Source organism: Piliocolobus tephrosceles, chromosome 1, assembly GCF_002776525.5.
Source record: "Piliocolobus tephrosceles isolate RC106 chromosome 1, ASM277652v3, whole genome shotgun sequence".
NCBI classification, from domain to species: Eukaryota; Metazoa; Chordata; class Mammalia; order Primates; family Cercopithecidae; genus Piliocolobus; species Piliocolobus tephrosceles.
In genome coordinates this window covers 24,740,913-24,768,880 of record NC_045434.1, presented here as the reverse complement: position 1 = coordinate 24,768,880, position 27,968 = coordinate 24,740,913, and the positions used below count along the sequence as shown (strand labels likewise).

General features: G+C 34.3%; 1 protein-coding gene across 3 annotated transcripts in view; it reads right to left on the bottom strand.

The window, feature by feature from the left end:
- Positions 1–27,968, bottom strand: part of DCAF6 (DDB1 and CUL4 associated factor 6) — a 145,134-nt gene that overhangs the window by 12,558 nt on the left and 104,608 nt on the right. For all 3 annotated transcript variants that reach the window (XM_023207091.1, XM_023207092.1, XM_023207093.2), the window contains 4 exons: positions 23,616–23,733; positions 18,953–19,068; positions 17,421–17,507; positions 16,865–17,192 (listed from right to left, as the gene is read on the bottom strand). In XM_023207091.1, coding sequence (XP_023062859.1) covers positions 16,865–17,192; positions 17,421–17,507; positions 18,953–19,068; positions 23,616–23,733 — 649 coding nt within the window. The remainder of the gene's footprint in view (positions 1–16,864; positions 17,193–17,420; positions 17,508–18,952; positions 19,069–23,615; positions 23,734–27,968) is intronic.

The following is a 27,968-nucleotide window of genomic DNA, read 5'->3' as shown; positions in this document are numbered from 1 at the left end:
TGCAATTTTACTATAAATAAATTTTATCCAATATTCTTTCCCCTCTTCTCCATATTAAGAAAACACATAAAGAGAAATGAAAAGAAACTAAGGGTAACACATAATAGCAGTGGATAGAATTCTATTTTGAGATTTTATTTAAAATATTCCTTAAAGATGTTCCAAAAACAGACTACTCTAGGTAAAAAGAATAATGAAACCCCGTCTCTACTAAAAATACAAAAAATTAGACAGGTGTGGCGGCAGGTGCCTACAGTCCCAGCTACTCGGGAGGCTGAGGCAGGAGAATGGCATGAACCCATGAGACGGAGCTTGCAGTGAGCCAAGATCGTGCCACTGCACTCCAGCCTGGGTGACAGAGCGAGACTGTGTCTCAAAAAAAAAAAAAAAAGACAGACAAACAAAAAACAAAAAACAAAAAAAGAGAATAAATATTAATATATAAGCAATAAAACAAGGACCTTCAAATAGCATCTTCTTTATGGACTCCATATTACGGATTTGGAACTAATGAAGCAGATTTTACTCCCCTAAGAAATGGTTTGGTGACAGAAATGAGATTGAAGAACAAAGGATTCTTAAAACTGATTTAACTATTAAAGTAAACTTCTCCTAACACATATTACTTAATAATTTTGTCAGTTTGAATTTATTTAAAATATTATATTTTGACACATAATAGACCAAACGTCCATAATCTTTAAAAAGTTTACAAATCAGTAAGAAAAACAGATCTCATAACAGATAACAAGTATATAAAAGATGCTCAGTCTCACTAATAATAGGATAAAAACAAAAAACTGATTCAAATGTTTATTAGATTGAAAAGACTTTTATGTATATGAGAATGGTAAGAGTTCAGGAAAACAGGCATTACTGACAGGAGTTTGAAAGTGGTTCCTACACATAAAAAAGATATTGTAAACTTTTTACTAAATATAACACATACACAGGAAAGTTGAAAATCATAAGGTAAAAAGCTCAATGAATTTTCGCAAACAAAACAGGACCATATAATCAGCACCAGTATTTAGAAACAGTATAACCAGATTTCCTGAAGTCTCCTAAGTGTCCCATTCCCATCATTACTGTCCCTTTTAAAGGAAACCATTATTCTGACTTCTGATATCATGAATTAATTTTGCCTGCTTGTGAACTTTAATTAAGTGGCATAATACATTATATTTTTTTATGTCTAGCTTCTTTAGCTCAAAATTATGTTTGTAAGATTCATCCATGTTGTACTTGGCTGTAGTTTATTCACCCTTTCTGCTGCAGAGTATTACTTGGTATAAATATATTAATATTTATCCATTCTACTGTTGGTGGACATTGGGTTGTCAACATTTTTGATTACTAATATTAGGCTACTATCCACATTTGTATATGTCTTTTGGTGAACTATGTACATACTTATGTTGGCTATATACCTAGAAGAGAAGCTGCTGGACCTCAGTATGTGCATAATGTTCTGCTTTAATAGATACTCTCAAACTGAAGATCTATTTGTGGTTTTCCAAAGTGGCTGTATAAATTTACACTCCCACCCATAGTGTAAAGTTCCAGTAAAATATATTTTTGAAAAGAAATGAAATAATACAAGCTTTGACTCAGCAATTTAACTTTTTAAAAATGTATATTATAGAAAAATTTAAATATATAAATACATAAACCTTTTTTCACTGCACAACTGTAACTGAGACAGATTGGAAATAATCTAAATATTCATATAGAAAGAATAGGTTAAATAAATTATGGCACATCCATACAAAGAAATACTTATGCAGCCATTAAAAAGGATATGAATGATCCGTAAACAACCACATGAAAGATATCACCATTATACTGCTTAATCGAAAACACAGGCTAAAGAATAATTCATAGAATAAAATTATATATGCATAGAAAGGGTTTGGAAAGATGGACATTAAATTACGACTAACAATTTTTAAAATAATGATCTAACAATTATATACTTCCACTTTCATAATAAAAAGATGTTTACTTTTTCATAAACTAAAATGGTATACTTTAAGTTACACAGACTTACTTAAAAAGTGTTTTAAAAACTTTTTTCTATGCTAAGTATATCAAAGAAAAAGGAATCTCCAGATACATTTTTAAGTTAGATACAGTTAGAAACTCCCAGAAAAGCTGACATGTTTAGTTTACTCTCTCTTTCTGTTTGGGAGGTGAGAATGGGAAGGGTAGAGAGGTCAAATATTCTCGAAAGAGACATACTTAAGACACATAGGCTTGGATCTCTCTATCATGTTTCTGAACGGAAGAAAAAGGAACAATGAATCAGTTACAAATATGTGATTAGCAAGAAACCAATAAAGAAAAAACTCTTTTGCTAAGAAAGTAGAGTTATAGGTAGTAGAAGAAATAACTGTGTTGCTAAGCCAAAGGACGTAAGAGCTATAAATGGGAAAAAATTATGCAACAAGAATTTAGATGGCAGCTCAAATCATTTATTTCATCACTCAGGCTGGAGTGCAGTGGCGGGATCTCAGCTCACTGCAACCTCTGCCTCCCAGATTCAAGCAATTCTCCTGCCTCAGCCTCCCAAGCACCTGGGACTACAGACCTCCACCACGTCTGGCTAATTTTTGTATTTTTGGTAGAGATGGGGTTTCACCATGTTGGCCAGGCTGGTCTTGGACTCCTGACCTCAAGTGATCCACCCACCTCAGCTTCCCAAAGTGCTGGGATTACAGGCATGAGTAACCGTGCCCAGCTTCAAATCATTTAAAACAAGATGTATGGACAAAATTAAGGCTGTATTAGTAAATGAGGTGGTAATAATTATGAATAAATGAGAACTGTATCAAAGCATAAATGTTCATTTAAAAAATATGCTCTAGGCCAGGCACGGTGGCTCACCCCAGTAATCCCAGCTACTCGGGAGTCTGAGGCGGGAGGGCTGCTTGAGCCCAGGAGTTTAAGACCAGCCTGGTCAACACAGTAAGATCCCACCTCTAAAAAAAGGTGAAAAAAATTAGCTGGGCATGGTGGTATACACCTGTAGTCCCTGCTATTTGGGAGGCTGAGGTGGGAGGATGGCTTGAGCCCAGTAGTTCCAGGATGCAGTGCATTAAGATCATGTCATGTATTCCAGTCTGGGTAACAAAACAAGGATCTATCTCTTAAAACAACAACAAAAACCAAAACTCAAGAAATCTATGGGCAAATTAATACAAATAATAGAAAAGGAATGTGGCTGGATACATAATCATATACAAGTTAACTGCATTTCTAAATATCAGCAAGGGACAATTAGCCTAAATTTTAAAAGGAATGCATTTATAACAGCAACCAAAAGTGTCTTTAAGTTACAAAAAATATGTGTAAAACCTGTTCACAGAAAAATAAAATGTTACTGAAAAATATTTTCTAAAAGGCCTAGGCTGAGTGTAGCAGTTCACACCTATAATCCCAGCAGTTTGGGAGGCTAAGACAGGAGGATCCCTTGAGCTCAGGAGTTTGAAACCAGGCTGGGCAACATAGTGAGACCCCATCTCCATGAAAAAATCAAAAAAATAAGCCAGGAGTGGTGGCACACATCTGTGGTCCCAGCTACTCAGGAAGCTGAGGTGGGAGGATTGCCTGAGCCCAGCAGGTCGAAACTGCAGTGAGCCGTGATCATGCCACTGCACTCCAGCCTGGGCAACACAGCAAGACTCTGTCTCAAGCAAAAAAAGAAAAAAAGGCCTAAATAATTGTAGATATAACATTGTATAGTAAAGATAAACAATTTTCACCCAAATTTATTTTACAAATTTATTACAACTATAAGCATATTCTGATGACTTATTTATAGAACTTAATAAAATCAACCAAAGGACAAAGAATAGCCAAGATCCTTCTAAAAATGAATAAAGAAGGGTCTTGCCTTAGCAGCCATTAAGATTTATTACAAAGCTATAATAATTACAAAAGTATGATACTGATAGACAAATTGTCTGATGAAACAAAACAGCCTAGAAACAGATTTGTGTTATATAAATCTTTGCAATATGACATAGGTGGGATAGCAGATCGCTGGGAAAATTCACCATTTCATAAATGAACAGTGGAAAAACTGGCTATCTAAATGGGGCAGGGAAAAGTTACACAAATACATCATAAACAAAAATCAGTTCCAAATAAATTAGTAACTTAAATGTCAAAAGTAAAACTTCAAAAGGAAATATAGATAAATTTTAAAATTCCAGATAAGGATTTTGTAAATAAAAGAAAGTGATAAGCATAAAAGATCGATAAAATTTAACTATGTGAAAATTAAAAATGGTTCATCAAAAAACAGCCTAAAAACAGTGAAAAACATCATAAAATAGAAAAAATATTTGTACACTAATACATGATAGTGGATTAGTATCAAAAATGCATTAAGAATTCTTATAAATCAATAAGGAAAAGAAAAACAACTCAATTAAAACAACCCAGTAGAAAACCAGATCAGGACCGGGTGCAGTGGCTCACGCCTGTAATCCCAGCACTTTGGGAGGCTGAGGCAGGTGGATCACTTGAGGTTTAGGAGTTCGAGACTAGCCTGGCTAACACAGTGAAGCCCCAACTCTACCAAAAATACAAAAATTAGCCGGGTGTGGAGGCATGCACCTGTAATCCCAGCTACCTGGGAGGTTGAGGCAGGAGAATCATTTGAACCTGGGAGGCGGAGGTTACAGTGTGCTGAGATCGTGCCACTGCACTCCAGCCTGGTGACAGAGCAAGACTCTATCTCAAAAACAAACAAACAAACAAACAGATCAAGAGATCAGGCTGAAAAACAAGAGATGCATAATCTTTGTAAATTGGGCAATGAACATCAAGACCATGAGATATTACTGTACACCAAATCAATTAGAAAAATCAAGATATGTGACAAGAATCAGTGATGTGAATAAACATGATTTTTTAAAATATTGTTATATATTGTATTTAATTTACACTCCCACTTTGGAGAACAATTTTAAATTATTTTGTAAATGGTCCATTCCTGGGTATACACCCAAGAAAAACTTTGTTATCAGGAGAAATATTTGAGAATGCTCAAAGCAGCACTGTTAATACCAAAAACTAGAAACAACCTAAATGTCCATTAACAGGAAAATGCATAAACTGTGGTTTAGTCAAACTTATTATTAGATAGCAGTAAAAATGACTGGGCAAGAGCTACATATAACATGGATGAATCATAGTAAGATAATATCTGAGAAAAAAAAAGAGTCCCAGTCTTGTATACAGTATGACATCATTTTTATTTAAAGTTCAAAAGTGGGTAAAAATTTATGTTTATATGTTTATGTTTTGTTTTTTAAAGCAAGGCATGATAACCATAACATTCACACACTGGTTACCACTGGAGTGGTAGGCAGATGGACAAAATAGGGTGAACAGGTAGATTTAAGTTACAGCGAGTTTTTTAGTTCTTGGATTGGTTGGTGGGCTTGTGGGTATCTAAAGAAAGAAAAGGAACTAAGTATGAACTAACAATAATAGTGTGTCATAAACCAAGATTATAAAAATACAATTCTCCCCTTCCTTAGGTTAGATGAGGGGTCCTTAATACTCTCAAAGCCCTGCAAAGCTCTGTCAATGCAATTACTGTATTGTAACTATGTATATGTGTCTGTGTATCCCACTGAACTGAGAGTTCAAGGAGGGCAGGCATTGTGTTATCATTATCACCTGCACTCATCAGAGTATCCAGCACATAAGAGGTTTATTGAAGTAACAAAATAATAGGTAAAAAATTGATTATCCAGCAATTTCAAAGTAATAACAAAACAGCTCAAAGTATCAATTATTATTCTATTTGGAAGAAACATTTAATGGAGAAAAAGAGTAAATCTGAAGGATGTACAACTAACCTAAGAAAATAAAACATAGACTCCTGACTTTGTATTTTACTATCGCATATTCCAGGAAATCTGGAATCTTGGAGATAACTCCAAGGTTAAAGCATGAAGTTACATGAAACAGTCTATAAACCTCTTTTAAAAGTACTAGTCACATTTAGTAAAAAACTAGGCTAAAATATCAGGAGAAATTCATTAAAGAGCACTAAAAAATGAATTACTTTGCATACTATTTTCAAGATGGTAAACCCTTTCATAAAACACCATTACACATAGGTAGAAGGGCACAAATTAACTGATATTATAGGTATGATTAAAATACCTTACAAGAGAACAAAGACTTTTTAGGGTGGGAAAAACAGCATAATCAAAGATTAGGAGAGGACAGACCAGGAATGAAATGACTTAAGTAATTCAGTTACCAAACAAGGTTATTATATAAAGGATACTGTACTATGCCTATGGAAAGAATACAAGAACATGACTAGAATTATAGCAGGCGAATTTTGAATAAATTTGTAGAAAGAAATTCTTTGCTGTGCAAAACACACAGTGAAACACTAAAGGGAAATAAAAGCTTCTCCTAGTCCAGGTTTCTAAGGAACTCAATACTTGTCTGGAATGTAGTTAGAATAATCTGGAAGCAGAGCACTTCTCAAACTTGGGATTTTTGCAGCTATTCCACAAAATAGGCTTATGATAAAGTAAGTCTGGAAAATGATATACTAAACAAAGCTTAGAGAGGTTTCTTTGCTGCAAGTCTTCTCAGAGGCTTTATTATGCTACAAGTTCTTGTGAATCTCACAAAGATGTATACACAATGTAGTATTTCCCAAATTTTGTGACCACATTGTAGATTATAAGAACACTTTGGACAATGGTGACCTTCATCTTCTTAATTTTGTAATTAAATTATTCCATTCAAAAATAAATTGAGTGTGAATTTATTATAAAAAATTTGAGCTTGATTTTTTTCAATTCAAGGACTGAAGATCTAGGTTCTTATAAACATAGGAAAGCTATCCTCACCACCGTCTCCTTCAATAGAAGAGTCTCTGCAACAATTATTACATTTCTATGTCTCTACTTTCATAGTAACTATAAAACTTTGCTATAAGAATCAAAGTTGCTATGGGTATGTGTTAAAGATGCATTCCCCAGGCATAAATAAGAAAAAGGATATTAAAAGAATAAATTAAATTCCATGTATTTATGGTTCATTGGAAATGCTCATTATAATTCTGAATACCATTGTTCTTCAGTATATCAAGTTAAAAACCCCATCTCTACTAAAAATACAAAAAATTAGCTGGGCATGGTGGTGCATGCCTGTAGTCCCAGCTACTTGGGAGGCTGAGGCAGGAGAACTGCTTGAACCCGGCAGGCAGAGGTTGCAGTGAGCCGAGATTGCACCACGGCACTCCAGCCTGGGCGACAGAGCAAGATTTCACCTCCAAAAAAACAAAACAAAAAAAAAAAAACACACAAAAAAAACCCCAGTAAGTTCTTTTAATTTACACTATGTATACATTTTATTTATATTAGCTTAGTAGTTCTTAGAAGAGAAAACCTCATTAATTTGAATCTTCTTATACACAACCTGTGATTATTCAGCCAGGGTGAAGCTAAAATTTTCATTTAAATTATAAATTTTAAAATGTTTGCAGTCCAATTGAATCCTATAAATAAGAGTCTAGAAAAAAGTTATTAAAAGATAGACATTTTAAGTGCTTTAAAACACACACTTGGTTTATAGTAAAAGCTATGTGCTATGGTTTGCATGTCCCCTCCAAAACTCATGGTGAAACTTAATCCCCAATGTGGCAGTATTGAGCGGTGGGGTCTTTAAAAGGTGATTGGATCATGAGGGCTCTGTTCTCAAGAATGAATTAATCCACTTATAGATTAATAGGTTATCATGGCAGTGGGGACTGGTGACTTTGTAAGAGGAAGAGAAGCCTGAGCTTAGCCTTCTCATCACGTGACTTCCTGTGCCAGCTCGACACTCTGCCGAGTCCTTGCTAGCAAGAAGGCTCTGTGGCCCTGCTACCTTGGATTTCCCAGCCTCCGTAACTGTAAAAAATGCATTTCTTTTATTAATTACCCAGAAGATTTCTATCATAAGCAACAGGAAATGAACTAAGATACTATTAATATATTAGCATTATCTAGCTTTATCAACAAAAAAGGTCTATATGTTAGAATTTCTGTCATTTCAACACGTATCTTTACAAGTATCTGAAATAAGTGAGGGAGATAGGTTGCTAGACAGTATCTTGCTGTTTCTGCTCTTTTGTGGGGGCAAGAAACTGGATTCTTTGCCTTACAACGTATTAGTAAACAAAAGTAAGGGATAGCAGGTCTGATGCTGCTATCTTTAGAAGGGTCTGTTTATGAGGCTGGCCCTTGGCTGGTATCTGAGAACTTGACTTTTGGCATGTTACATTGCTCTGCCTGCCTGGGATACAACCTTGCGGGGCCAGCTTGCGTAAACTGCAAAATTAACATGATTTGTGGTGAACACCTACTTTCCTTCTGGGTCTGGAATTCAGGTGACTGTGGTTAGGCACACAGGCAGAGTTGTCTACATGATCAGCCCCCAGTAAACACCCTGGATTTTGAGTTACAAGCAGGCTTCACCAGGGCAGAAAAACTACACAAGTATTACTGTATTTTATTGGGAAGGGAGGTGCACATTCTGAAAGAGAGAACAGTGGAACATTGTGCCTGGATTCTTCCACTCTGTCTGATCTTTTTTCCTTGCCATAATAAATCATAGCCATGATTGATGTGTAGCAAGCAATCAAATGTGTGGAGAGGCCGTGGGACCCCTGAAACAGTAGTAATTCATTGGTTTCTCATTCAAGTTTCAGGAAGCAGAGAAAGAAAGCAAAAACCCATATTATGCAGGGAGATACGAATAAAAATTTAGTTAGCTAGAGTTTTTGACAAAAAGGTGTCTTTGCCAACTTTTATTTCTGTGTGCCTGTATGTATTACACTGTCCTTAAAAGTGCTTACCTTCTTATATATGAAACCATACAAATATACAATGAACTGTGATAGGTAGTACAGTAGGTGTATATAAGGGCCCATATTTTTGATTAGGGAATATATGGGCCAGGAAAAGTAGCTTAAGATGATGTTGAAAGATGAGGTGACCCAAATGATGGTAACAGTGACGGGAGGTCTTTTCTGTTAGAAGACTCAGAGTATGTAAAGACACACTGGCTTAAGGCAGCATAACGTATTCAGAGAACTCCAATAGTCCTCTGAATGTATCCAGTGATACTCCAAGTATGGCAATGTAGAGAGCATGACCAATTTTTGGCAGCAGCTATAATAATAAGTGCCCTATATACCAGGCAAGGAAGCTGGGTTTGTCTCTTCTTTATATCATAAACAATGGACAAATACTGAAAGCAGGAGTAGAAGGAGTTGGAGAACTCCCTCAATAGACCAGGAAAGAGGTGATGAGGTAATAAAAGTAGGGGATGACTACCACTTTATTTACTATTCAAAGAAATATGGCACCTATCATTCAGAATCTTAGCAGATTATAGTAAATCACATTCCCCAAACACTGTAAGACAGTCCCTAATGAAGACTAGTCATAACGGACAGTAGATATAAACATCTGTGATAATTTTATTTTTTTAATTTTGTCTATCTTAAGCAGTTTACATTCTTTGAACATCTCCAATTGCTAAAAGGAGAAGCAGAACAAATGTGTTCAGTGGCAGGAAAATACTGCCTTATAATTAGAAGCTTCCACCAGATAATCTCTACATAAGAAATAAATGAGGTAGAGAAGAATGAGTCTCACCTCATTCACTCTATAGGGAAGTAACTGTTACATTTTCTGCTTTACCATTGTTTATCAGTTCATGATAATCTCCACGTTAGTGTTTTAGCTTTTCTAAAACTCAAAGCATCATGGTACTTTATAGTTGCAATTTTCATTATGAAAGCAGAAACCAGCTTTGTGTACTTGGGATAAAAAGTATAAATCAGAATATCAAAAAACTCTAAAGCAAATTCCATCTTATTGTCATGTAATTAATTAGAAAGTGATAACTAGGCCAGGTGCGGTGGCTCACGCCTGTAATCCCAGCACTTTTGGGAGACCAACATGGGCAGATCACTTGATGTCAGTAGTTCAAGACCCGCCTGACTAACATAGTGACCAACCCTGTTTCTACTAAAAATACAAAAATTAGCTGGGCCTGGTGGTGGGCGCCTGAAATCCCATATACTCAGGAGGCTGAGGCAGGAGAATCACTTGAACTCTGGAGGCGGAGGTTGTAGTGGGCTGGGATTGTACCACTGTACTATATAGCCCAGGCAACAGAGCAAGCATACATCTTGGGGGGGGGGGGAAGAAAGTGATAACTAGTAATAATTTGAAAAAGTTACTTCAAATATACCTTAATGTTAAAACAGGCTAGAAACAACAACACAAAAATAAAACAAGTCTGAGAAGCAAAAACAAATTTGAGACTTGTAGATGAGAATCCTCCTGAGAATGAACCATAACCAGAAATTTCCATACATCTATTATATTTTTTGGCTTATTTCATGACTTCTGCATTTTTCATTGGGAACTCTACAAACTTTACATTTCTGATTGTTGCTATATGTTTCATGTTCAACTCTGTTTTAGAAACTGATGTAAATAACAGATATATGCCTCTAGAGTTAAGTACAAGGTTGCATTGTCAGCAAACCAGGTTTTGAGTAGGTGATTGATGTGATTGAGGTTCACTTTAAAGAACTACCCAAAAACATGCCCCATTGTCAGAATTAGAGGAGTGCTTGAGGATTATATATCATCTTGATGTGACACTATTTCTAAACTATTTATAAGGAAACAACTTTCTTTCAAAAATCAGAAACCTATACACAGATTTACACTTAAGTACATTTTTAGTTATTGAGCTCAAGGAAAAGGAGCATATATGAATAACAAAAAGTTGGCAATTGTTATCCCAATCAAATTAAAAAAACATAAATTGCATTCTTCAACAAAATATCCAAAAAGAGTAACTGATATTTAAAGTACATCATTTCAGATTATAGTTACTTTGTCATATGACACATGTGAAGTGAACATCAGTTATATCTGCACACAGGAAATTTCTTTTCATTCTATCCCCATGCAGTGCATGCAGCTAAATATAGTTTGTGGAAAGCAACCTGCTTTACAATGCTTAGCACTTAGAGTTCAGTAAGTTCAAAGGAAGTATTAACTGTTAATAGGAAAGGTGGTTAGCTGTGGCAAAATAGGACCTGGCAAATCCATCATAGAAAAAAATAATGAAGGAATATACTGAATTACCTCATTATTCTATCACCTATTGTTGTTCCTCTGATATTAAATCTAGTGAAGGGAACACAATAACTGAAATCACTTACAAAGACTTCAAAGAACCAAATATTTAAAGCATTAAGGTCACCTTTTTTTTTTTATCATCAATCATCTCAATTTTAAAAAAACTTTTGTTTCCCTTTGTGACTTAGGGCATTAAGCAAGGAATATGTCAGTCAACTAAATGTATAAGAAGAAATTAAGCAAACAGAAACACTCATTGAAGATAAAATAGAAGGAAGACATTGCACTTAATCCCTTTTATCTTTTAAATAAATCAGAACCCAATCCTGTCCAGTATGGGAAACTGCACTGGCTTATTATGAATACCATCCACAGGAACACCTATACGCTCCTCAAAGCTGAGGAGCTCTTTGGAAAATAACTAATTAAGCCCTAAGCTGACTCACTTGGCCTAACCACAAGACTATATAACGAATAAGCAAAGAATAACATGGCTTTTAACTTCGTAGGAGTCCAGTTCTTTGTCTTTGACTATTTCTTTTCTCTCTGCAATTTTCTTTAATAAAGAGTAAACGGCAATAATGAGAAACACGGAAAGCGTGGTTATAATGATGACTGAATAAATGCTGCCAAATTTACAGTACAAGGAATTTTGGCTTTAAAAGTGAGGGCTATGCTCCATGGTCCAGAGTAAGTATATGGAACCAAATTTCTATGAAAATAATACTTTTAAAACTTATTACAGGGCAATATAGGATTAATATTATCACTCTTTAGGAAAAAAATTGTTAGATCATCCTAACTGAGGATATAATTAAAAACTATTCAAGAGACTATGTGAGGACTTATTCAGGAAGCTTTCTTAGATGCTTGTTTTTTTCAGAGAGTAATTTAGGTTTTCTCTTGAGTTTAGAAACAGTAAGAGCTACCAACCAGGCCATCAAATCATTTACAACAGATTTGGCATTGTAAAAGAAAAAAAAAATTATATGGGCCGGGCACAGTGGCTCACACCTGTAATCCCAGCACTTTGGGAGGCCGAGGCGGGCGGATCACGAGGTCAGAAGATTGAGACCATTTTGGCTAACACAGTGAAAACCTGTCTCTACTAAAAATACAAAAAATTAGCTGGGCGTGGTGGCGGGTGCCTGTAGTCTCAGCTAATTGGGAGGTTGAGGCAGGAGAATGGCGTGAACCTGGGAGGTGGAGCTTGCAGTGAGCCAAGATTGCGCCACTGCACTCCAGCCTGGGTGACAGAGCAAGACTCCATCTCAAAAAAAAAAAAAAAAGAAAAACTTACATGAAGATTATCTAAACAGAGAACTCAACCACACTCTTTTCATTCCAAGGGCATATATAATGTTTCTTAACCCAGTATATGGCCAGTCACGGTGGCTCATGCCTGCAGTCCCCCAGCACTTTGGGTGGCTGAGGCTTGAGGCCAGGAGTTCAAGACCAGCCTGGTCAACATAGTGAGACTGTTTCTTCTAAAACTAAAAAAAATAAATAAATAAAGAGTGCAGCAACATGCACCTGTAATCCCAGATACTTGGGAGACTGAGGGAGCAGGATCGCTTGAGCCCAGGAGTATGAGGCTGCAGTGAGCTATGACTATACCACTGCACTCCAGCCTGGGTAACAGGGCAAAACCCTGTCTCAAAAAATAAAACAAAATGAAATAAATAAATACAGTATATAAAATCACTAAGAGATACACATACTATTCTTTTGTTTTGTTTTGCTTTTTTCCTAAGTCAGACTTATTTTTGACATTAGGACTAATTTTATTTTTTTAAACACCATGATTAGAGAACATACATTTCTTTATGTCTTTTTTCAATTTATTTCCCATTTACTGTTCTATGTTCTTGCCTTACACAAAGTTACAGGGAACCCAAATATGTGGAGATTCATATATTTCATTGTTTTAAACTCTGGATTTCTGCCAGCAGAGGTATTTTACCACAGACTATAGTTTGACTTCTCTCTATAATACTTATTACTATAGAGCAGGTATTTGCAAGCTATGACTCTTGGGCTAGATCTCTGCCAAATGACAATTTTTGAAATGAACCTTAGGCTAAGAATAGTTTTTACATTTTTAAATGTAACATTTTAAATGGTCATATAGGTACCTACCATAATGGTCTCCATTTTGTCTCCTGGCCAACAAAGTCTAAAATACTTATGATATGGCTCTTTAGGAGTAAGTCTGCTGCTCTGCTATAGACTCCCAGTTACATTTATATAGACTTGCTGTAGTTAATGAGAAGAGCATTCCATTTAAAAATATCTGTGTTAGTTGTTAAGGTCTTCATTTTCTAAGACATTTCCTTCTCATGCTTGATCTCAGCCCAAAAATGAAAACCTGGGTCATTTATTTAACCAAATTATAAGAATGCAAATTTTTTTTAAAAAATCATTACTCTGTATTGCAAGGAACTGTTCTGATATTTTTAATAAATGTGTGTCAGAAATGACTTAGCTATAAAGCTTTGTAAAGTTTCATTTTAAAAATTAAATTTGAGACAAAAACTGATGGGACAAAAACTATATAGTTCTTTACAAAAAGTACAGATCAAGTATACACTTTTATAATATTTAATTTTAGGACCATTTCTCTACTCCAACTAAACTAATATTGACTGGGCTTTGCAAATGGCAGCATGGAGGGAACTTTAAGACATACATCCTTTTAGGTGGGCCTTTCATCCATGTGTGCAATGTATCCTTGGACTCTAGGAACCAAATGGTATGATTTTTACAACAGAGCTTCACAACCCTTAGTCTCTTAGGAAACAGAAATTCTCCAAAATCATATGCCTAATTACAAGCTGGTAAGTGATTCTTTTCATGTTCTTAAGAAGCAAAATCTCTTAAACTTTCTCTCTTTAGAATAAAAGTCAACTAAATTGAGAAGTAAGATAAACTGGCAGGAGTGTCAATGATGAAGAGCCCTAAGAAAGGTGCAGAAATATTAAAAGTATACTTTTTTACAGTTGTTCAAGATTAAATCAGGATGCTGCCAATAAAGTTAAGAATTATAAAAAATGATTGAGATAAAAGTCAGAGGAAATATTTATACCATTTACAAATTTTTTGGTAAAGAGCTAGAAAATAATGCAAATCTCAAAGGAAAATTAATGTAATTGTCACTCTAATCACTTTCTAGTTACCTCAGTATACACATCTTTATACACACACACACACACACACACAATAATTGTATTTACTTTCATATATTAAATGTGTTCTATGTTCCTATAAATGGCTTGGGTATTCTCTCTTCTTCATAAATAATTAAGTTTCTTGAAGGATAAGAACTTTATCATTCTTCTGTTACTCTTCAGGAAGTTTACTACTATATCTCACAAAACAAAATATCATGTAGGACCAACAGGCTAAATATTCAAATGAGTGTAGAGAATATTAAGTAATCTTTAACTTTTAAAAAGCAGGGAACTAAATACGATCCCAGAGTGGTTTCAAATCCGGATCTAATCCTGAGAATATGAATTCAAGAGTATATGCATGAAGTGGGATCAATTCCAGGCTGTTTGTTGTCACTGATTATCTCTTTTCTGAAAGATTCTGCTGGTCCAGTTCAGCACCTGAGTTTCCTTGGGTCAATGAGATTACTGGGAACCAACTTTGTGACAGATCTAAACACTAAAAGAATCCCTAAAACATATAAATCATCTAAGGATTACGAAGATGATAAAGCTCTACAGAAAGATTACAGTTTCTGTATTCTCCAGGACCCACCCTCCCTCAAATCCTTCTTTCTCATTAATGTTATAGTACTGTGTTTCAAAAAACAAAACTCCTTAGGTCTAGAATACAAAAACCCTTTGCTTAGCACCTAAGTTTCCTCAGCTATAAAGCAGGCTTGGTATTAGTGTTATAAGTAGCCTGCATAGAAACTGCTAAATAGTCATGATTTTCTCAAAGTATCTAATATCCATAAAAAACATTACTAGAAACTGGGCACTTAAATTTTATTTTCAATTATGAACTCAGTATCATGTTCTACTACTTAAATATAGAAAAATAAGACATTAGCTCATTTATATAAATGGAAGGCCATAAAGGTACAAGCTCAATTAAATTACAGAATCTAGCTCTTAACCCTAGGTTTTGGAAATTATCAGTTTGATTTTCAAATTGTGCTAAGCTTGCTAATCTCATCTGCATATATTAAGTGGTAATGACATTCTAAGGAACTCCCTCTGGATATGGAAAGAAATAGAACCAAGGCTTACTTGCCTAAAATATATATTAAGAATGTTCAAGATTAACGTGTACAGGTAAAGAGAAGATGTTTGATTAATCTCTAAGTATAAATATGGGAGGAAATTCTTGGTTCATATCTACAAAAAAAGGACCATGGCAAAGTAAACATTTCCCAAATATGACTAAAGGAAGAAACATACCCTTTCACAGTTAAGAAAAGGCAGTTCCCCTGAACTGCAAGCTATCCTCTTCAGGATTTTTGCCTGTTTTCTGTCAGTCTGTATCCCTAGAGTCATTCTTACTGTAATTCTTTTAAAAATTAAAGGGGCCTCATAGACTATCTTGATTGTTTAATACAGCTATCATTTAATTAGTGCTATTAACATGAGCCAGGTCACATCATGATTGACTGACTGATAGATATGTTTTTAAATTCTTGCAATAATTTTAGATAATCATAACCCTATTTTATAGATAAGGAAACTGAATCTTTAAGGGTCATTAAGTAATCTGAATGAAAAAACATTGCTGGTAAGTGGTGAAACCAGTATTCAAATCCATCATTATGTTCTTGACTATAAGTGGTAAATTAATCTTTCATTATATTTTTCAGTTGACAGATACTTTAGAGTATCTTATAAACAGCAATATATTGAGCATATAAAATGTGATTTCAAATAGAATCTCACTCCTTTGTAAACTAGGATTTTAAGATTAATACTAGGTTCTCTGAAAGAAGACAGAACTTACAATGAGATATCATAACACTAATAACAGAAATAGTTTTCCATAAGTATGAAATGCAGTATACTTTAAAAATTTATTTTATCTCCCACAAAAGAAAATATATCCTTGTGATCACATAAAATATAGAAAAACTATATAAACATGTTGGCAATTCAATTTTTTATTGCTGCTACAGTATTTAGTATAATTTTTCATTTTCTAAATTCAGTCACTAAGTTTAGTAGAAATCAAAGAAAAACAGTGTTTCCAAACACAGAACTACTAACACACTACCGTAATCCAGGGTCAATAGAAAAGCAGGAAAAAATTAACATTAAAACCAAAACAAAACTGATAGAGGCCTGGATATCTACAAGATAATCTGAGAGCTAAGTATAACCTTGACTTCATAAATAACCTGTGGGTCATTCTTAACCTTTTTTTCTCTTGAGCTGTAAATTCAGAAGCAGGTCTCAGTGCTAGAGATAAGCAGAATGAAGACTTTTTATTTCCCTATTAATGTACTGTGTTCCAAAAATATAATACGTAAAATCATTTACAGTAAACTGTAAAGTTTCTTTAGGTTTATATGAAAAAGATACTCTTAGAGGAAGCAACTGTCAAAAATGGAGAGATTCCCTTACATGACTTCAAACAAATCCTTGTGAAATACATTTTTTACAGTTCATATTAATTAAAAATTTACCAACCTATCACCAGGTCCTGCTCGATACCTTGCACCTGGGATCAGGACTGGGTCATCATCACTGTCATCTGTGTCCTGAAGAGCAGAGTCCCTGGTGGATGTTTCTTCATGAGCTGAAGGCCCGATGGCTTCTGTTTGGAACTGAGGCTCAGGATTGGTGCTATTTTCATTGGTAGCACTCTCAGTGCTAGTCTGATCTGAAGTTTCTGGTTCCTTGGCTTTTTCAGATGAAGTAGATTCTTCTGGAACCCCACAAGAGCTATCAAGATTGAGGTCATTTCTTTCTCCTGAGTTGGAATCCGATGGCTTGGCTGTGAACTTATCTGATTGTGCTGTCAGAAAATAAAGTTGTATGTAACAGGTGGTAAAGTGGGCAATATTAATTATTTAACCTAACTTAGGAGCTGACAAACACATTCTACTATGACATCTAATTCCTCTATAAGGGGAGGAAAATTCCACAACACATTTGGACATGGTCTCTAACTCTAGAGAGATTAACATAGATTAAGGCTTTTTATTTTCCCATACAAAGCAATTATCTAAAGGGAGCAACTCACCTATATTGATATGGTTCTGAACTGGGTTTTCTGCAGATACTCCTTCCTGATATTTTGTCACATCCTCTGATGATTCTTCAGGAGTTTCTGTAAATAAACCAAATTACAGTCACCCCTTGTTATCCATGAGGGATTAGTTCTAAAATCGCTGAAAATACCAAAATCTGTAGATCCTCAAGTCCCTCATATATAATGGCATAATATTTGTATATAACCTATGCATACCCTTCCTTATACTGTAAATCATTTCTATATTACTTATGATACCTAATACAATGTAAATGCTATGTAAACGGTTATACGCTGTTATTTTTAAATCTGTGTTCCTTTTTATTGTCATATTGTTATTTTGGGAGAGAGTATTTCCATGGAATCCATGGGCATGTGGGGCCAAATGTACCATTAAATCCAGATTTTTTTAGAAAAGTAAACATCAACTTAATACTCCAGCTTTCCTATGGATAAACGGTTCTTAACCCTTTCTGAGTCATAGGAACCTTTAACATTCAGCTAAAACCTCCCCTCAGTACAAGGCAAATATGTATTTGCACACAAAATTGTACAAACACTATCATGGATGGCTGGGCCCACTGCTTCTTCCTAAAGTCCAGGTATTGGGCTTCATTAACTCTATGTGCAGAATCTCTGCTTTAGACTATCCCTTACAGCTGAAATTACTTGATCCTGCATTTTACTAAGCTTCCCAAAATCTAAACTTAAAACTGAGCATTTTTCTGCCCCTCTATCACGTACTTGATAAAATATAAACTATCATGAACAAGTAGTCAAGCTAACCATACTATTTAATTCTGTTTTGGCCATTGAAAATACTTAATTCTGGAATTTAACTGTCAGATGCATGAAGGATCAGTCTTTAACATTCCTTACTGGACATTTGCTTACCAGATAGCTGTCTTACACATATTTAATTCTAAACTCTGTTATACTAAGGTACCTATACATTTATAAGAAATATAATTCATTTGTTCCTTCATGTATCAAGCATTTATTGAACATCTACTGTGTTCTAGTCTCTGTGCTAGACATTAAATTTCATGTCATTGTCATATAAAAATATTCTACCAGAAAAGGGATCTGAAAAATCCCCTAAGTGGCACTTCAGGTATTAAACAGATTCACTCGTAACCTGTTTAGATTCTACTTCTTTTTCCCCCTCTATAAACCACACACACACAATCAAAACAGATACAGTAGATTTCACTGCTAGGTATAAAAATGAAAAAGATTAATTCAAACTAACATTTATATCTCATCCATTTATAGTATGATGAATAATTATCCTGGCCACTGTGTCTACAAAGAGGACTGTGTTTCACTATGTCTCCTCATTTTAACTGCTTAAGGTCCCCATCTTTTGGATCTGCTATCTATCAGTTTTAACAGCTGGACTATAGAAATAAAAGTAATTTATTAACAACAAGAAACAAACATACAGCATCGAAGGGAACAGAAAAGTAAGTAAACATCCAATGTTGGGGTTTTATAACAACAAAAGCAAAATAACATCTTACTTGTTTCACTGTCTCCTTCTGGGGGTTGCACTGAGCTCTGTGGGACCAAAGATTCCTCCTGACCCTCAGATTTGCAATGGCTCCCAATTCCTCTAGAACTTGATGCTATACTGCTCCTATCATCAAAACAAGATAAGTGATTCCACCAAGAAGTTAATAAATACGATCTTTTAGGATAATTTTTATATTTTACAACTAGAGAAGTAGACCAAAAAATTCACAACACAAGTAAAATGTAGGATTTATTACTTTAATAGCATTTGTAAACATCATTTCAAACAAATCGAGATGACTATCACAACACACTTTACTCTTGAAAAAAAGATTTAAAAATACAAAGGGACTGCTTCTTCACTGTTTGGATCCTTCTATTATCTAGCATGTATTTCTACATGTCTCTGTATTGAGTTTTAATATTTCTACATGTCTCTGTATTGAGTTTTATCACCTTTCTTGTCTTCACTACAGATGGTTCACCATATCCAAATCCTTAATGGTTACACACATTTTTATCATATGCCCTTAGACTCTGTTATTCCAGGCTACTTTAAAATTAATACTTGAACAAAAGCCTGGCCAGTTCTTTGATCTTTTGAACTGCTCCCTGTGGATCACTTCCAATTCTGATCTGCTGTTCAAATATGGCAGGTGACTGAGTATCAGAGTTCTGCAGAAGGACAGGGGAACATTTTCTGCTTCAGTTTCAATACTCACCTGATGATGACCATAGTTCTATTAACATTTCTGGCTATAGCAGAACACAAGGCCAATTTTTAAAGAAATAATTTTCAATGAGTATTCTGTGACAAATCATGGCATATGTATAAGAAGAGGACTGAATGAGAAAGAGGACATGTATAACAATCTGACTGAGATTAAAAATTAAATTCATAGAAACGCAACAATTCTTTAAGTTTAAAATAAATGTGAACAAGAAAAAAAGTAAGATTTACAGTAACTTAAAAAAACACTAATTATAGACAAATACCAGTAACTCAATAAACAATACAAACTATCATGGACTTTTCGCCATGACAAAAACTCTTTTAGGCTGATTGCAGAAGTCAATTTGACTTATAAAAAAAAAAGAGATAGTACATATATAATATTATTTAAGTAAAATTGTATATTCATGTGGGTGTATATATGCAGAGAAAAATGTCAGGAAGGCTATGCACCTGTGTTGAGTGTCATGTCAGTAGGATTACTACAGGTAAATTTTTTACACTGAAGTGTGTGTGTGTGTGTGTGTGTGTGTGTGAGATAAACCTGTATTTCTTTTAAATCAGAAAGGAATATACAGCTATTTTGGCAAAGAAAAGCTAATGTGGTATATATATATATATATTTATTTTTTCCATTGAGAAAGCTATGATTCAGGCATGAATAAAATGCTCATTGTATACATTATGATAATTAAAATAAAAAAGGAACAGAGACATATTAGTGGAAAAGACACAGTAACCGAGTAAATATATTTAACATATGTTAATATGGCATTTTAAATCACACAGAAATAAAAAGATTGTTCAATAAATGGTAATGAGACAAGAAAACAGCCATGTGGTAAAACCAAAGCTATGGCTTCACATTATACTTTATGGGAAAATAAATTCTAGAAGGAAGATATAGTTTTTGATACCAAATTATAGAAAATATGAGAGGAATATAAGAAGAACCTTTTCTCTTAATTCTAGGAATAACAAGGCTTTCCTATGCATGTTATCACAGGCAGAAACCATAAGGCAAAACCACTGTAAGTAAACTGAAAAACAAACACCAAATTGGGAAAAATATTTACAACAAATGAAAGACAAATGGCACAACCCTCATTTAATTCTATAATAAATAAATAGCTGTAATAATGTAATAAGAAAAAGATAAACACCATAGTAGAAAACTGGGCAAAGTATCTGAAAGACAATTTACAAAAGATGAGAACTGTAGCTAACAATCACTGACGGCCTTCTCAGGTGCCAATCAAGGTGCTAGTAAGTGCTATGTACTTTCTCTGCATGATCTCATTAAATCTTCATACTAAACCTATGAAGTAGGTTCCATCAAATATGCCCATTTTCAAGGGAGAAAACTGAGATTTAGAGAGGTTCAAAAACTTGTCAATTTCTGTCCAAACTCTTAGCATGTTCTATTGCCTCATCTGTTACCAAAGAAAAAATAAGAGCAAGACACAATCCTGGTATAGATGAAAAAGACTGTATACTTTTTTTTAAGTTCTGCCTGTTTGTTTGTTTTACAATGACTGTTGAATACTTGGATAATAATAAAAAATGCAAACTGCTTTTCTGACAAAGAAATAAGAAACTGATGAATGAGAATACAGTTCATGGTCAGTTTTTAGAGAAGGAAAAGTAGCATTCAAAAGAAGAATGGGACTAATGATTTTCTCTAAAAAAAAAAAAACCTCAAAAAGTTTAGATAAGATTCTTCGGAAGACGCCAGCTCCTTGTATACAGAATCATGAGAATGGAAAAGACGTGATAAGTATGACGACCTACTGTCATCTTAAATTATGTATTAAGAAAAAGGGCCACAAACATCACGATTTTTAAATGGTCAGGCACTAAGACTTATAAAGAAGTCCTACTGGCTGCACCTTCAAATATATATCTAGAATCCAATCACTTTTTTTTTTTCTAAACCACCTCCACTGCTCCCATCCTTGTCTAAGCCACCACCACCTCTAACCTTTCTTACTACCATAGCTTTTTAACTGTCCTTCTGGTTTATACCAATGGTATATGCTCAACACAATAACCAGAAATAACCTTTTCCTTTTAAATATCCTCCTCAATTTCCTGGCAGACCTTATCTACTACTCCTGTCTCCACTGCTCACTCCACTCCAGCTACACTGGTCTTCTTAAGATCCTTGAACATACTAGGTCTGATGCTTCTGCTTCAGAGTCTTTCTACTGGTTTTCTCTCTGCCCCAAATGCTTTTCCCCTAGATATATATATGTGGCTCACTCCTTCTCACTCTTCAAGTGACATTTTGCCCAAATGTCACCTTCTCAATGATGCCTAGGTTTCCCAATCACCTTTACCTGCTCTATTTTCCTCCATTGTACTTACTACCTTCTAACATACTATATGGTGCACTTATTTATTATGTTTATAGTAAAATTCCTCCATCTAGAATGTAAGTTCCAATAAGGCAGGGGTTTAAGTACTTTTTTTCACTGATGTATTTCCAATGTCTAGAACAGTCCTAGGAACATAGAAGATATCCAGTGGTATTTTAAGATCCTACTTAATCAAATAGTTTAATATAAAATACATACATACATAAACACAAATGGAAACCAGTGACTTTAAATAAAAGTAATATCACATATCAACACATAGTTCATTACATATTAATAGACAATATATAACTATATTATATTACATATAATATAGCAACATAACACGATCATATATTAATATGCAATTAAATATTAAATATATTAATATATTAATTGTGAATAATATATTGGTCATTAAACAATTGGTATAATTATATATTAACAAATATTATATAACTATATCATATATTAAGAAATACTATATCAATATATTAACTGATATATTACTATTTCTAAATTTAAATTAAAAATTTTGTATGCTCTCTCAATCAACTGGTCATGAGACAGTGGGAAAGAGTATAAAAAGCTTACATAACTTGCTTTTCTTAAATGTAAAATTTCATTAGATTAATGAGCAATAAATATGATCAGAAACATTATTAAAGAGAAGTTATATGACCATTAAATAAACAGTTCAACCTTACTAGTAATCAGTTAAATAAATACTAAAAGTATTTTTAAATCAAATATAGAAGTTAAAAATAAATAAATATATTGAACACTAGCCTGGAGACAGTAAGTCATATACTTCCATATGTGCCTAGTAGGACTATAGTAAGTAAAGATTCTTTTGGAAATAACTTGGCAATATCTTTTAATCTAGATATAGTTCATTTCTGAAATATCAAATAAATAATCTTGAAGGCAGGAAAAAGCTTTATAAACAAAGATATTCATTAAAGCCTTATTTGGTAAAAAATGGTAAACAAATTTACAGCCCAATTAAAGGAAAATGGCTAAGTAAACTACAGTACATCTACTTGATGGACTATTACACAGCTAGTAAAATAATATATATTAAAATTAAGTAACATGGGAATATTATAAAGTCAAGTCAAACAAATGCAGGGGAGAATACAGTATATTCAGTATCACTAAAATTATATTCTAAAACTCAAATCAAAAATCATACATATACACCTACCTAGGACCACAACTGCAAAAAGTCCCAAAATGTTAAGTTTATATTTTTGCACTAATTTTAATTATCAATTATTAGTAGTAGTATCTTTTGCATTTTCTATCAGAAGAAATATTCTAGGATGAGCAGCATTGGCATCATCTGGAAAGTTTTTAAAAATGCAAATTCTCACACCTCCACCCTAAACCTAATTCTGAGAGTGGGGTCCAGTAAAATGCATTTTAAAGAGCTCTCCCAGTGATTCTGAGGCACACTCAAGTTTGAGAACCAATACCTTATAGCAAAGCAAAACATAAAGATGACAAAGTGTTAAAAATTGAAATCTAATACAATCCTACAAAATGGCTAAGAACATCTTTACAAAAATATTAACTTACCATTCATCTGTAAAGTTCAGTTTTATTGTGCTTGTAGTTGTTCCTTCTGTGCTGTAGTGCAAACTTAAAACTGGTTCACCTGTCCCTGGTTTGGGGCTCAGCTTTTCATTATTGTTATCTGAAAATTGTGTTTAAAACATTTGAAAAAGTCTCTGAAACCAGTACAAAGATGACATTTCCTAAAATTTATAAAACTTATATTAGGTTGTCCTTGTCATAATTCTTTTTTCACATCTGTTACGGGTTTCATTTAAAGTTTGAAGGCAAGTGTTGTAGAAATACTCTTTATATTTCAAAGTAGCACTGCATCAAATTCTAGCTTTGTGTACATGACTCCCTTTGATTCAGATGGAAATCACACACTTGAGAACCATATTTAGTCATTAGGGGAATCAAAAAGTATTAACATGCAATGACATAGTTACAAACTGGTACCCTTATTTAATAGAATGCTCATAATTCCTCAGTTGCTTGAGCATCAATAATAACTACTTTTGGCTCCTTCAGAAACACTGCGATGTAAGATACAAGGGCTCTGTGAAAAACGGTTTGGCAAAAACTGTGCTACCATGAAATGTTATCAAATTCCTTCTGTTCTTTCAAACTTACAGATTTATAATTTAGGGAGGAATCATAGTTTGCACTTCATGGGGGAGAGGCTGGTATTTACTGTGCTTTGATATTTTCTAAAATACACTTTGTTGTAATATATTTTGGTACATTTCCGTTTCTCTTCCTGACTAATCTTACAAGGAATTTGTTTAATTGTGGAAATAGCAATCTCATTTTAAGAACCTATAGATGATGTCTATAATACACATCTATCTCGGTGTATGAAATCTTTTTTAAATGACGAAATCAAGAAAGTCTACACAAATTAAAGTATTTAAAGCTACCTTCCCCACCTCCCAAAAGAATACATGGATATTGAAAGATATAATTAAACAGAGCTTTACGCATTTTTCATTTTATGATGAACAGTTTGGGAAACATTAAAATACATAGGGAATACAAATGGATCCATAATCAAACATGATACGTTTCTGCCAGTTGCTTGCAGAAAGAAAACTCTTCTGTGAGATAATCTTTTTCCTTGATACCAGTTCGACTGATTTAATACTAAAAATAACTTCTCTTGAAAAATAACAACAAAGACAATCACTATTTCATAAAAGCAACTTTACTTAGGATTTTTTTTATTATTGGATCTACTTTCTATTGCAGTGAAGGACTTATATATTTTTTCATTCGTCTTGAAGATGTTGGAGCACACATTAAGAGAATCTCAGCTGGGCTCAGTGGTGGGAGGAACCCTTAAGCCCAGGAGTTCGAGTCGAGTCTGGGTGAGACCCTATCTCAAAAAAAAAAAAGGGGAGGGGGGCGGAGAATCTCATAGAACCTCTGTTATAGCCTTTATTCTGTGAGAGGACAATTAACAAGACTTTAAATACAAAAATGCAGTAGAAAAGTATTCCACAAGCGTCAAGCTGGTAACAAAACTTAGTATCAATTCTCCTGTCTTAACTTCCAACTCACGAGAAATCCTGTCCTACAGAATTGCTATTTGAAAATAATGTGAATTATAAACCTGATATCCCAAATGGTAAAGTCACTGTTTCTGCACTACTTTTGTTATGATTATGTCTTTGATTTAAACAACTCCTAGAAATAAACTAATAACCCATTCCAACTGTCAAAGATTTAGTATTACATTCAGTGTTTTGGAGGAGGTATTTTACCAAATGGCAATCTAATAAATAACTGAATTAACAGACCTTTAGCTTATAGAAATGTATTAAGGAAACATCTGCCCTATCCTTTACCCTCTTTCAAAAACTTGCTGTTTCCTAGTCATCTGTCTACAGTTTTCTCTTATTCTTTACTTATGTTACTGAGATTTTTGTTTCATCACTACTGTCTTTAGCTTCTGGAATAGATGGGAACAAACAGCTAAAGACTGGATGACTGGTTGATTAAGGAAACTGAGAGGAAGAGTTGGTGTTAGTTTTTTCATTTTCTCTCTCAGTATTTTATAAAATTTTTGTTATTTATTTTTCTTTTAAGGTACAGATGGTATAGAAAACAAAAGCAGGTGTGAGAAAAGTGTGAGACTGAATTTCTCAGATCCACCTTGATTACAGTTAAGACTTAAGTTATGAGAAGCCTTGTGGAATTTAAATGATATATGAAAACTTTCCTTTTGAGGAAAATTAAAGAGACAGTTATAGATATCTACATGCTATGACTATAAGAATATATTATAGTAAACAAACAACTATTAAGAGATCAGAACAGTGCACAAAACATTTTTATACAGGTTCCCCACCACAAGCAAGAAGTTTTCTAAGATGGTTAATGATCATTAAAACCTTCCTCCTACAGTATCTACTACAAAGTTTGTTGTTTTTATTTTTTTGAGACAGAGCCTCTTTTTGTTGCCCAGACTGGAGTGCAAAGGCGTGATCTCAGCTCACTGCAACCTCCGCCTCCCGGATTCCAGCGATTCTCCTGCCTCAGGCTCCAGAGTAGCTGGGGTTATAGGTGCCCGCCACCACACCTGGCTAATTTTTGTATTTTAGGAGAGATGGGGTTTTACCATCTTGGCCAGGCTGGCTTGAACTCCTGACCTCACGTGATCCACCCGCCTCGGCCTCCCAAAGTGCTGGGATTACAGGCATAAGCCACCATGCCCAGCCTACAGAGTTCTTATTTGATCTCTCAGGAATATAATCTACGTATTATAAAACATGTAAAATATTGGTAATATTCATTTAATCATAAAATTATTATAGGTGATAGAATCTGTTCATTTAAGTTGTTAATGAATTCGTCAGTCTTGTGTAAAACTAGCCTGTTACTATAAAAAATAACAAGAACACTTCTGTTAGTCACAAAAACTTCAGGTCCCCGAATGCAGTTATTTCCTTATAGCCTACACTTAAGTAAACAGTGTCTCTGGCAGAAACACAACACAGTGAAGAACCTGGTTTCTTCAATTGCAAGTTGTTTTGTTTTTGTTTTTGTTTTTGTTTTGAGACAGAGTCTCACTCCATCGTCCAGGTTGGAGTGCGGTGGCAAAATCATAGCTCACTGCAGCCTCGATCTCCCAGGCTAAGGTGATTCTCCCACCTGAGCCTCCTGAGTAGCTGGGACTGTAGGCACATGCCATCACATCCAGCTAATTTTTTGTAACTTTTGTAGAAACAGGGTTTTGCCATGTTGCCCAGGCTGGTCTTCAACTCCTGAGCTCAAGCAATCCATCTGCCTTAGCCTCTCAAAGTGCTGGGAGTACAGGTGTGAGCCCCTGCACTTAGCCCAACTGCAGTATTAATGACAGTATATATTCCAAGGTTTAAATTCATTTCCCAGCCTTTTCCCATTTCACTGTCCTTCTTTAATTCTAGTTTGCTTGGTCATATAGAGCCTATCAGGTTACATTTTCTCAGGAATTAGGATTCCTGGACTACTAATGAATGCATTCACTATTTGTGATAAAATGCATATTCTGAACTACAAATGTCTAAGAAAAATCTACTTTAATGATTTTAAAAATTAAATATTTTTACTTTATTTGAAAAAAAAAAGTGTAACTATTTAAATGTTCCCTAACTTCTCTGTCAGCAGTTGGATCAGCAAAAACATTCTAAAACTGTATTTTTCAAAGTCTTATTTACATAATGTACAGATATATATATATATAAAACATAGAAATATGTTGCTTAAAAGGTAGATTTTTATTTAAAATCCTTAAGGTTTAGAACTTCATCTAAATACGCAAATAGCTTTATGTAGAAAGCCATCATATTAATAACTGTGATTTATTGAGCATTAGTGAATATATATCAATTGTAAATATATGTGTGCCAAAATATATATATTCCTTTAAAAAAACCTTTGTAATCAGTATTGTCATCTCCATTTTACAGATGATGAACTGATAACAATAAGCTTAATTTTTTCTCTAGTTACAGAGATTTCCTCCCCCATACCATCCTTTCCATAGACAGGGTCTTGCTCTATCACCCAGGGTGGTGTGGTGGCACCTTCATAGCTCACTGCAGTCTTAAACTCCTGGGATCAAGTGAACCTCCTGCCTCAGCCTCCCAAGTAGCTACGATTGCAGGTGTGTGTCACCATGCCCAACTTCTTTTTTTATGTTTTGTAGAGATGGAGTCTCGCTATGCTGCCCAGGCTGGTCTTGAACTCCTGGCCTCAAGTGATCCTCCTCAGTACTCCAAAGTGTTGGGATTACAGGTGTGGGCCACTGTGCCCGGCTGAGGTTTCTTTTTATAAGAAGTTCCTACTTAATAAACAATCTTAGAAATAATCTGACTACAAAGATAAAAATAAGAT